This window comes from Triturus cristatus, chromosome 10 (genome assembly GCF_964204655.1).
Source record: "Triturus cristatus chromosome 10, aTriCri1.1, whole genome shotgun sequence".
NCBI lineage: Eukaryota > Metazoa > Chordata > Amphibia > Caudata > Salamandridae > Triturus > Triturus cristatus.
Window position 1 is genome coordinate 70,184,596 of NC_140593.1, and position 12,297 is coordinate 70,196,892.

Consider the following 12,297-nt stretch of genomic DNA (forward strand, 5'->3'; position numbering starts at 1 on the left):
CTCACCAGGGGCAAAGGCTGGGTCTGATGTCCAATCTCTTCAGGAATTATGATCCAGGGGACAGAGGATTTCATTTTATGGAAAACCCACCAGCTTGTTCAATCTCGAAGTCTCTCACAGGTAAGTTGTCAACATTCAGCGCCGAAGCCTCTTACCTTCCAGCACACACTGCGGAACCGGCTGCTCCGAAGGCGCCCGTTAATCCCATGCGACCGGATCCGTGCCAGGCAGTTGTCATTCCCAAAGAGTTCATCCCATTCTCTGCTGCAAGAACCCAAGTGAAGGAGAAGTCAGATCATGAGAGGTGAGTGACAGAGACAACAGAGCAGAGCAAGGGCCAAAGAACAGAACTAAGACCCCTCCTTGGCATAGCAGAGCTTGCTTCGAAGAAAGCACAAGCCTGGAACTCAGTTGGGCATGGAGTAATGCTTGACTAACGTTTTGGACACATTCTCTTTCCCTTATTTAATGAATATGCAGATCGTATAATCATGCCAGCCACAAAATGAAATTCATGAAATTTGCGTAGGCCATTTAATTACTTGCCAAGGTTGGCCCCACAGTTTAGCAAATAAACAAGAAAATAATTTTGAAGCAATAATCTGTCATACAGACCTTGGGAAAGCCTTAAAAACTTGGCTTTCCTGCTACATTTATTGATCTTTCCAAATGAGAGTTTGGTTCACAGTGTGCACTATGCAAATAAATAATTATTTAAAAGAAAAGAAGAGAAATGAAATGAAAGGGAGGGAAAGAGAAGGGGAGAAGATAAAGGAAAAAGAAAGGGAGAAGAGAAAGGAAAGGAAAGGAAAGAAAGGGAGAAGAGAAATGAAAGGGAGAAACGAAGAGAAAGAAAGTGAAGAAAAATAAAAAAGGGAGAAGAGAAGAAAAATGAAAGAAAGGGAGAAGAGAAATAAAAGAAAGGGAGAAGAGAAGAGAAAGGAATGGAGAAGAGAAATTAAAGAGAAAGGGAGAAGAGAAATGAAAGAGAAAGGGAGAAGAGAAATAAAAGAAAGGGAGAAGAGAAATAAAAGAGAACTAGAGGAGAGTGGAGAAATTAAAGAGAAAGGGAGAAGGAAAGAGAAAGGAAAGAATGGGAGAAGAGAAAGGAAAGAGAAAGAGAGAAGGGAAAAGAAATGAAAGAGAAAGGGAGAAAAGAAGAGAAAGGGAGAAGACAAATAGAGAGGAGTGGATAAATTAAAGAGAAAGGGAGAAGAAAAGAGAACAGAAAGGGAGAAGCGAAGACAAGACAAGAGATGATATTTGGGAACATCCCATGGCTGAATTCCAGTCCCTTGCCCATGAGCAACCGGTATGAAATTTAGGAAAGTAAGACTAATGCGGAAATATTTTGGGGTGAAATCCCGTGCACTAATGTCACAACTATAAGCCTTCGATACTGCATTTCCTGTGGCCGGAGCACCGCAAGGTGTGAAGTAGTGCGCGAGTCCCAATTGGATGAAGGATTCAAGGACTTCCACTGGAGGGGACCTGGGGTGTGGATATGACGTCACTAGAGGCCGCATCGGACCCCAGCCCTTCCTCTCAGCACCTCGGCTGAACCGGAGACCCTCGGTGCTGACGAAGGCCCGTCGGGCATGACTGGTGCTCTGAGAAGCGGGCCTCTTCCTACGTCACGCTCTGCTAGCCTCTCCTCCCCTCACATCATACGGAATGAACACCAATCTTAGCTGCCGAGACCAGCGAAGTGACCACACAGGAACCTTTACATGCATTCAGCCGGCAAGTACGCCGCATATAATGTATACGCAGCTGGCATGAGACGCCAGGATACACTGTTCTATAGATGACGGGGCCCTTTAGTTCATACGGTTGACTTGTGTTGCCTTAATATTTGAAAATGGCTAATGTGAAAACTCCGCGGCGTTTGAAAATGAAAAACTATAATCACATCATAGGGCCAGGAATGCTTAATGTATAAACGTACGTGTACAAGGCTCACTGAAGATATACAAGGAACTATAAGTGATGTGTTTAATCAACACAGTTATATATGTATAAAAACACAAAGACACTGCACAACAATGAAGGATTTGAGGAGCAGTAAAATGTGGACAGAGGGAGAGGGGGTGCACCCAGAGTTACTTTCACAGGCAAGGTTCGTTCCATCTACTCCGCTACCTTGACCCCCACGCCAAATGTATACATTCCATGTGTTAGGGGGTGCAGATAGATTACAAACTAGTCTACGTCTGTGTTTAAACTCATTAACCGACTTGGACAAATAATTAGCAAGCAGTCTTCCGGTGTATTCTCAGTCAGAGGTGGCGGCAGCCGGTCCTGGTGGCCATCAAGCCGTGGCTTCTTTACGTTGCTTGCCCCAGTGGCTTCGGAGGGGGGCTCGCCTACAATGGCTTCTGCCGGGTGCTCGCCCGCCAGTGGCTCCTGCCGGGTGCTCGCCCGCCAGTGGCTCCTGCCGGGTGCTCGCCCGCCAGTGGCTCCTGCGGGGTGCTCGCCCGCCAGTGGCTCCTGCGGGGTGCTCGCCCGCCAGTGGCTCCTGCGGGGTGCTCGCCCGCCAGTGGCTCCTGCGGGGTGCTCGCCCGCCAGTGGCTCCTGCGGGGTGCTCGCCCGCCAGTGGCTCCTGCGGGGTGCTCGCCCGCCAGTGGCTCCTGCGGGGTGCTCGCCCGCCAGTGGCTCCTGCGGGGTGCTCGCCCGCCAGTGGCTCCTGCGGGGTGCTCGCCCGCCAGTGGCTCCTGCGGGGTGCTCGCCCGCCAGTGGCTCCTGCGGGGTGCTCGCCTCCAGTGGCTCCTGCGGGGTGCTCGCCTCCAGTGGCTTCTGCGGGGTGCCCTTCTGCGGGGTGCTCGCCTCCAGTGGCTTCTGCGGGGTGCTCGCCTCCAGTGGCTTCTGCGGGGTGCTCACCTCCAGTGGCTTCTACAGGGTGCTCTTCTGCAAGGTGCTGGCCCCCCAGTGGCTCCTGCGGGCGGCTGACCCCCCCCAGTGGCTCCTGCGGGCAGCTGGCCCCCACCAGTGGCTCCTGCGGGGTGATCGCCCGCCAGTGGCTCCTGAAGGGTACGCTCCTGCGGGGTGCTCTTCTGCGGGGTGCTCGACTCCAGTGGCTTCTGCGAGGTGCTCGACTCCAGTGGCTTCTGCGGAGTGCTCTTCTGCGGGGTGCTCGACTCCAGTGGCTTCTGCGAGGTGCTCGACTCCAGTGGCTTCTGCGGGGTGCTCTTCTGCGGGGTGCTCGACTCCAGTGGCTTCTGCGGGGTGCTCTTCTGCGGGGTGCTCGACTCCAGTGGCTTCTGCGGGGTGCTCTTCTGCGGGGTGCTCGCCTCCAGTGGCTTCTGCGGGGTGCTCGCCTCCAGTGGCTTCTGCGGGGTGCTCTTCTGCGGGGTGCTCACCTCCAGTGGCTTCTGCAGGGTGCTCTTCTGCAAGGTGCTGGCCCCCCAGTGGCTCCTGCGGGTGGCTGACCCCCCCCCCAGTGGCTCCTGCGGGCAGCTGGCCCCCACCAGTGGCTCCTGCGGGGTGATCGCCCGCCAGTGGCTCCTGAAGGGTACGCTCCTGCAGGGTGCTCTTCTGCGGGGTGCTCGACTCCAGTGGCTTCTGCGAGGTGCTCGACTCCAGTGGCTTCTGCGGGGTGCTCTTCTGCGGGGTGCTCGACTCCAGTGGCTTCTGCGAGGTGCTCGACTGCAGGGTGCTCTTCTGCGGGGTGCTCGACTCCAGTGGCTTCTGCGGGGTGCTCGACTCCAGTGGCTTCTGCGAGGTGCTCGACTGCAGGGTGCTCTTCTGCGGGGTGCTCGCCTCCAGTGGCTTCTGCAGGGTGCTCTTCTGCAAGGTGCTGGACCCCAGTGGCTCCTGCAGGTGGCTGGCCCCCAGTGGCTCCTGCGGACGGCTGCCCCCCAGTGGCTCCTGCGGGGTGCTCGCTCGCCAGTGGCTCCTGCGGGGCGCTGGCCCACAGTGGCTCCTGCGGGGCGCTGGCCCACAGTGGCTCCTGCGGGGCGCTGGCCCACAGTGGCTCCTGCGGGGCGCTGGCCCACAGTGGCTCCTGCGGGGCGCTGGCCCACAGTGGCTCCTGCGGGGCGCTGGCCCACAGTGGCTCCTGCGGGGCGCTGGCCCACAGTGGCTCCTGCGGGCGGCTGGCCCACAGTGGCTCCTGCGGGCGGCTGGCCCACAGTGGCTCCTGCGGGCGGCTGGCCCACAGTGGCTCCTGCGGGCGGCTGGCCCACAGTGGCTCCTGCGGGCGGCTGGCCCACAGTGGCTCCTGCGGGCGGCTGGCCCACAGTGGCTCCTGCGGGCGGCTGGCCCACAGTGGCTCCTGCGGGCGGCTGGCCCACAGTGGCCCCTGCGGGCAGCTGGCCCACAGTGGCCCTGCGGGCGGCTGGCCTCCAGTGGCTCCTGCGGGCGGCTGGCCTCCGGTGGCTTACAACAGGAAGCCTTTTAATGCTTGGATGTGTTTTTTAGATTTGCCAGCACCTGTTAAATATCGTGGGAGGGCGGGAAGTGATCATGCAGAAAGAAAACACATCGAAGCTGGTACTGAAAAGTAATATGAAATGAATGTCTGTGGATGGCTGTATGGTGGCCTCTGTTCCATACTTTGCTTTCAAAATATTGAAAATCTTTACTTTTAAAGCAAATGTGTGGCTCTGAACAGGTGGCAATGATGGCAGCCCGAAGACCACAGGACCATGCCAACAGAACCCCACTTGGCCCTATTGCTGTCACTGCACGCGCCAAAACCTATGACCTATCCAACTTGGAGACACCAACAGTGAGGAGCACTCTGGGCACCTGGCCTGAGCACCGACATGTCCAGACCTAAGGGGAAGAGAAACAAAGAACTGTGAGGAGCGCTCTGGGCAGCAGGCCTGAGCACCGACATGTCCAGACCTAAGTGGACGAGGAAAGAAGAACTGTGAGGAGCGCTCTGGAAAGCAACATGTCCAAACCTAAGAGGACGAGAAACGAAGAACTGCGAGGAGCGCTCCGGGCAGCTGGCCTGAGCACCGACATGTCCAGACCTAAGAGGGCGAGAAACGAAGAACTGTGGGGAGCGCCCTGGGCAGCGACATGTCCAGACCTAAGAGGGCGAGAAATGAAGAACTGTGGGGAGCGCCCTGGGCAGCGACATGTCCAGACCTAAGAGGACGAGAAACTAAGAACTGTGGGGAGCGCTCTGGGCAGCAGGCCCGAGCACCGACATGTCCAGACCTAAGAGGGCGAGAAACGAAGAACTGCGAGGAGCGCTCTGGGCAACGACATGTCCAGACCTAAGAGGACGAGAAACTTAGAACTGTCGGGAGCGCCCTGGGCAGCGACATGTCCAGACCTAAGAGGGCGAGAAACGAAGAACTGCGAGGAGCGCACTGGGCAGCGACATGTCTAGACCTAAGAGGGCGAGAAACGAAGAACTGTGGGGAGCGCCCTGGGCAGCGACATGTCCAGACCTAAGAGGGTGAGAAACGAAGAACTGTGGGGAGCGCCCTGGGCAGCGACATGTCCAGACCTAAGAGGGCGAGAAATGAAGAACTGTGAGGAGCGCTCTGGGCAGCGACATGTCCAGACCTAAGAGAGCGAGAAACGAAGAACTGTGAGGAGCGCTCCGGGCAGCGACATGTCCAGACCTAAGAGAGCGAGAAATTAAGAACTGTGAGGAGCGCACCGGGCAGCGACATGTCCAGACCAAAGAGGACGAGAAATTAAGAACTGTGAGGAGCGCACCGGGCAGCGACATGTCCAGACCTAGGAGGGCGAGAAACTAAGAACTGTGGGGAGCGCCCTGGGCAGAGACATGTCCAGACCTAAGAGGGCGAGAAAGGAATAACTGCGAGGAGCGCCCTGGGCAGCGACTTGTCCAGACCTAAGAGAGCGAGAAATGAAAAACTGTGAGGAGCGCTCCGGGCAGCGACATGTCCAGACCTAAGAGAGCGAGAAACGAAGAACTGCGAGGAGCGCCCTGGGCAGAGACATGTCCAGACCTAAGAGAGCGAGAAACGAAGAACTGTGAGGAGCGCTCCGGGCAGCGACATGTCCAGACCTAAGAGGGCGAGAAATGAAGAACTGCGAGGAGCGCTCTGGGCAGCGACATGTCCAGACCTAAGAGGACGAGAAAGGAATAACTGGGAGGAGTGCTCCGGGCAGCGACATGTCCAGACCTAAGAGGGCGAGAAATGAAGAACTGTGGGGAGCGCCCTGGGCAGCGACATGTCCAGACCTAAGAGGGTGAGAAACGAAGAACTGTGGGGAGCGCCCTGGGCAGCGACATGTCCAGACCTAAGAGGGCGAGAAATGAACTGTGAGGAGCGCTCTGGGCAGCGACATGTCCAGACCTAGGAGGGCGAGAAACTAAGAACTGTGGGGAGAGCCCTGGGCAGACATATGTCCAGACCTAAGAGGGCGAGAAACGAAGAACTGTGAGGAGCGCTCCGGGCAGCGAAATGTCCAGACCTAAGAGGGCGAGAAATGAAGAACTGTGGGGAGCGCCCTGGGCAGCGACATGTCCAGACCTAAGAGGGTGAGAAAGGAAGAACTGTGGGGAGCGCCCTGGGCAGCGACATGTCCAGACCTAAGAGGGCGAGAAATGAACTGTGAGGAGCGCTCTGGGCAGCGACATGTCCAGACCTAGGAGGGCGAGAAACTAAGAACTGTGGGGAGCGCCCTGGGCAGACATATGTCCAGACCTAAGAGGGCGAGAAACGAAGAACTGTGAGGAGCGCTCCGGGCAGCGACATGTCCAGACCTAAGAGGGCGAGAAATGAAGAACTGTGAGGAGCGCTCCGGGCAGCGACATGTCCAGACCTAAGAGGGCGAGAAATGAAGAACTGTGGGGAGCGCCCTGGGCAGCGACATGTCCAGACCTAAGAGGGTGAGAAACGAAGAACTGTGGGGAGCGCCCTGGGCAGCGACATGTCCAGACCTAAGAGGGCGAGAAATGAAGAACTGTGGGGAGCGCCCTGGGCAGCGACATGTCCAGACCTAAGAGGGTGAGAAACGAAGAACTGTGGGGAGCGCCCTGGGCAGCGACATGTCCAGACCTAAGAGGGCGAGAAATGAACTGTGAGGAGCGCTCTGGGCAGCGACATGTCCAGACCTAGGAGGGCGAGAAACTAAGAACTGTGGGGAGCGCCCTGGGCAGACATATGTTCAGACCTAAGAGGGCGAGAAACGAAGAACTGTGAGGAGCGCTCCGGGCAGCGACATGTCCAGACCTAAGAGGGCGAGAAATGAAGAACTGTGAGGAGCGCTCCGGGCAGCGACATGTCCAGACCTAAGAGGGCGAGAAATGAAGAACTGTGGGGAGCGCCCTGGGCAGCGACATGTCCAGACCTAAGAGGGTGAGAAACGAAGAACTGTGGGGAGCGCCCTGGGCAGCGACATGTCCAGACCTAAGAGGGCGAGAAATGAAGAACTGTGAGGAGCGCTCTGGGCAGCGACATGTCCAGACCTAAGAGGGCGAGAAATGAAGAACTGTGAGGAGCGCTCTGGGCAGCGACATGTCCAGACCTAGGAGGGCGAGAAACTAAGAACTGTGGGGAGCGCCCTGGGCAGCGACATGTCCAGACCTAAGAGGGAAAGAAACTTAGAAATGCGAGGAGCGCTCTGGGCAGCGACATGTCCAGACCTAAGAGAGCGAGAAATTAAGAACTGCGAGGAGCGCTCTGGGCAGCGACATGTCCAGACCTAAGAGGGCGAGAAAGGAATAACTGCGAGGAGCGCCCTGGGCAGCTGGCCTGAGCACCGAAATGTCCAGACCTAAGAGGGCGAGAAACGAAGCACTGTGAGGAGCGCACAGGGCAGCAGACCCGAGCACCGACATGTCCAGACGTAAGAGGGCGAGAAATTAAGAACCTCGAGGAGCGCTCCGGGCAGCGACATGTCCAGACCTAAGAGGGCGAGAAACGAAGCACTGCGAGGAGTGCACAGGGCAGCAGACCCGAGCACCGACATGTCCGAACCTAAGAGGAAGAGAACAGAAAGCATAACTGTGCAAAACCGTGCCTTCCCTCTTCTGATGAAAGAAACAGAATATTCGCTCACACAGAGGTGCTACCTTGCTGTGGTGGACTCTTGGTCCTATGGTGCTGTGCAGGTGCAGAAGGAGTTTATGGCAGTTATGTGTGTGCACAGCCTTCTATAACTTGTGTAAAGCTGCCGATTGCTACCAGCGCCATGCACTTCACATATGTACCTCAATTTTTGGGCCTCCAAAGCAAACAACCAAAAGATGGGTTTTGCAGCCTTTCAACTCACCAGGGCCACCTGTACTCCATGGACAGGCACCGTGGGCACACACCACGGACAGGCACCGCGGGCAGACACCGCAGGATGCTTGTGTTCTGCTACCCCGGCAGACAACGCTGCGCGCATATTAATAGAAATGCATCTCGGGCGGAAACGTATGGTTTCTGCATTTCCAATTGTATACGGTCAATTCACAAACATCTGTAACTTGATATTCCGCGGCTCATCTTCCAAAAGGCAGCGATTTCTTTCCGCGCCATTAAAGGGTATTATTTACTTTCCACCTACGTGCAAACAATTGGAAGTCTTTATCCAGCGCTGTGTTCAGCTTTCGGTAGTGGGGTGGACGTGAGTCACTGCCAGGCACCGCAAGTGTGGGGGACATGGTGCGGCGAGGCCTCCACGGGGGCGGGGCCCGCAGCAGTGGAGGGCGCGGGGCCCGCAGCAGTGGAGGGCGCGGGGTCCGCAGGAGTGGAGGGCGCGGGGCGGAAGCCGCTCCCAGGGATGAGCTACAACCAGCAGTGACAATTTTGAGTCAACCCCCTCTCCCCCCATAACTACAAGTCCAGCCTGGGAGCCTGGAAGAGGCTGGTGCAACCGGGCGTCACACACATGGGCCTTCCTGCATGGAAGTGTGCGGGCAGCCCCTGCCTGACCGGAGCCGGGTTACAGAGGTTCAAAGTCCAGCCCCAAAGGCTGATGTGTTACCACAAGGGATGTTTCCCCGGTATCTATCACTCTCCATATTCTAGAGGTGATTTGGTGTTGTAATAGTGAGCCTGGGAGCTGCGCTTCACTCCACTACTATAATCCTTTATAAGCAGCTGCAAAAGTCCAGAGAATATGCAGGTTTTAAAAAAAAGATTTTTTTTTTTTATTAGACCTAGCACCCCTCACACAAGCCATAAAAAACACATTGACAATATGTTATTTTTTGGGGGAGGTGCGATAGATGGGAAACCCAGCTAACAGTCCCAGCTACACGTCGTGAAATGATCTACCCGTGCCCAGAGTGGATAATGTCTAGCAGCACACAGTGGCCCCAACCCTCCTGGTCCTTTCTCCTAATCTCCCCTGGGCTTCAGGGAGTCCGGCAATTCCCCAGAACCCAAGTGAACAATGAACAAGTAGTCACTCAACTGCAAGGCGCTTAAAGTATAAATACCACTAGGTTCAACAATAAACCACCCACGAATGTGCAGGACTGTAAAAGCTACAAATGTGTCCTCCTGGTGAACAAACAAAGGCAGAAATCCCTGTGGCACAGGAGCTCTTGAAAGGTTCAAGACTGAAGAACATCTTAGACTCTGCAACAACCCTTAAAAACCGAAAGGAAGCAGGGAGGTGGCCGCAGACCTGAGGACAGACCAAGGAAGGAGACCTCCAGAACTGGGAATGCAAAGAATGAACAAGCATTGTCTGGTACCTCAGGGGAAGAGCTTGATAATGTCTGGGTGGCTTTGCACATCTTGTGCAGCTGTCCTTGAAAGACTATCCCAGAACGAAGAAACATTGTTGGACTACAAAATCAAGTCAAGTCTGGGAGTAGGGCGCTTTTCCTGAACAGACTGCATTAGCAGACAAAAGCAACACCCTCACAAACGAGTGTTACGAGGAGTCAGAAGATGAAGTTGGCCTACGAAGTGGAATTAAAATGTAGTCTAGTAAATGATTAGGTTTTAACTGCCATCCAATGCACATCCTCCTCAGATGATATGAACCTGCAACGGAAGGAACACGGTATAGTAGAAATCTGGTACTATGTGGTGACGAAAGCCTCGTAATCGCGGTCTGCATTTACACAGTAAGGCGTTGAAGCATTCAAAAATTATATTTATCTTTGAACTGTAAAAATTGTATAGCATTCCTCTGGCGGTGCGCTACGGGATTTCTGTCATAAATGAAACAGCTCCTTTTATCTATAGTCGATTTCCAAAAACGTGATTAAAATGCTACATAAACTGTTTCCTCAAAGCCCACGACCAAAACAGTTCTTAAAAAACTCATGATTCCAGCAGATGAGTCTGCTGTACATATTTCAGTTTAGCACGTGAACAAAGCTGCTGTCAACACATCAGTGGCAACATATACAAAGAAAACGAAAACAGAACTAAACTAGAGCCTCCAAAATGTAGCAGCTGCGGCCTTCGTGATGACCCTGCTCCTCCTGTAATGCAGCAAATGGTCCTTTCGAGTCATTTGTCTGAACAAGGCATCAAATCCACAAAAGTATGTACCACAGATGAACGGCGCCTTTTCCTTTTGCAAGCATGGTATGTAAAGTATAGCACTGCCTCGCCAAGGTAAAACCAAATTAGAAAAATGATTCCATGCAGCATTCTTCTCATTCAAGCGGCGAGATTTAGCCACATACTTTACCCGATTGCAAAACGTTATGGGCAAAGGTAAAGTTGCCTCACCGTGATTCGAATACATAAACCACACATCAGAGACAAAACTTCAAATGTTGAAGTAAGGATAGTTTCAACAGGAAACAGGTAAAGAACAAGCCCTCAACCAAAGAAAAAACAAACGCGCGGCCGCGAAAGTGAAAGCCGTAGCACACCTCCCCCACTTGCAAGTGTTTCAACGAAGGAAGCGAAGTTTACTGTTTATGCAAGTGGGGGAGGTGTGCTGTGTCTGCGGAGGAAGAGATAAGAAAGGCAGATGGCGGCTGCGCGCATGCACGCGAGCGTGCACGCAAGCTTCAGGCCAGGAAAAGCTTGTGGGTAGCACTTTGAAAAGCCCCTTACTAAAAGTCGAGCAAGCAGCGCATGCGCTGCTCTAGGCTCGACCTAAAAACGGTTGGGGGAGAGAGAGAGAGAGAGCGTGTGTTTGTGCTCGAGTGAGTGTGCGAGAGAGACAGTGTGAGAGAGAGTGAGATCTCCAAGTGTGGTACAATGGCAAGAGATAGAATTAGCACCACCCGCACCTCAACAAAATTATTTTCCATCATAGCACAAGCATCTCAACATGGCTATGCCCATGACCGGACATGGCAAACCAGCGAATGTGGCAAGATCGCCAATCAGGGGCCGGAAGAAGGGAGCTTTGGGGTGGTACAGTGAGATCTTTGCAGATGGCAAAGAGGGAGCTGGGGGGGTGGGGGGGGGGGGTGTCTACAAAATGGACCAGCAGCATACTTTATCGAAGAACGACTCAACCAGCATACATAAGGTTATCTGATTACAACTGGTTACTGCAGAGATAACCAGAAGGGGGCTCCACCGAGCACCTATTAACAAATCGACAAACCAACAGAAGGGTTAGATTGACTAATGCTAGGACACGTTATTACTTCCCATCTAGCACTGGGGCATCAGGGAGTCTCATTCAGTTCTACCCCACACAACAGAGTAACCTGCCTACTGCTATAAGGTAACAGAAGTTCATACAGCCCCAGGTGGTCACCAGGGCCTCCACTAAACCCACCAACATTATGGAGGTGAGACGCCGAAGAGTTTCGCGTTCATCAGTACTGTTGACACGGTGCTTGCCCAGAGAGGAAGGAGAGACTGGTTCAGGACCGGCTTTTATGCTGGTGGCACCTGGTGTGAATGTTTGGTGGTTACCCCCACCACCCCCACCATGACCACCTCCGCCACAGATTCCCTCACTACCACCCTTTAAAAGTGCCCCTCAAATCTCCATAACCACTCTCTCTCAGATGCATTTAATTAGTTTAATAGCGTCAACCGTTACAGTGAAAGGTGTCCGAGCACTTCACATCACACACACATTACAAAGAGACAATCAATTATACATGTGTTAGTAAGTGTATACCAAACGTTACATAAGACGGAGGACTACAAGGGGTAGGAGTCACATGCCATCCATACTGGTAGGCAGTATAGTTTAAGAGTGCTTGGTCTGGAGAAGCACAAACTCGGAATTGTAAAAATGCCACCATAGGTGGGGGTTCTCTTTAATAATAAGAATTGATTTCTACCCAACTGAACCCTTTCTGCAACATTAGGATAATGAAGGACTGGAGAAAAAAAATCATACTGCTGTGGTCTATACCTTGAGGTTTGCATGCAGTTCTTCGATGACATTTAATAGCTCACTGTGCTATATTAAGATTTTAACTTATAAACG

The 12,297-nt window shown here is 53.8% G+C and overlaps 1 protein-coding gene across 5 annotated transcripts in view; it reads right to left on the reverse strand.

Moving 5' to 3' along the window:
- TBC1D5 (TBC1 domain family member 5) overlaps positions 1–12,297 on the reverse strand; it is a 2,224,639-nt gene that overhangs the window by 1,222,574 nt on the left and 989,768 nt on the right. For all 5 annotated transcript variants that reach the window (XM_085630445.1, XM_085630447.1, XM_085630444.1 and 2 more), the window contains one exon: positions 156–264. In XM_085630445.1, coding sequence (XP_085486571.1) covers positions 156–264 — 109 coding nt within the window. The remainder of the gene's footprint in view (positions 1–155; positions 265–12,297) is intronic.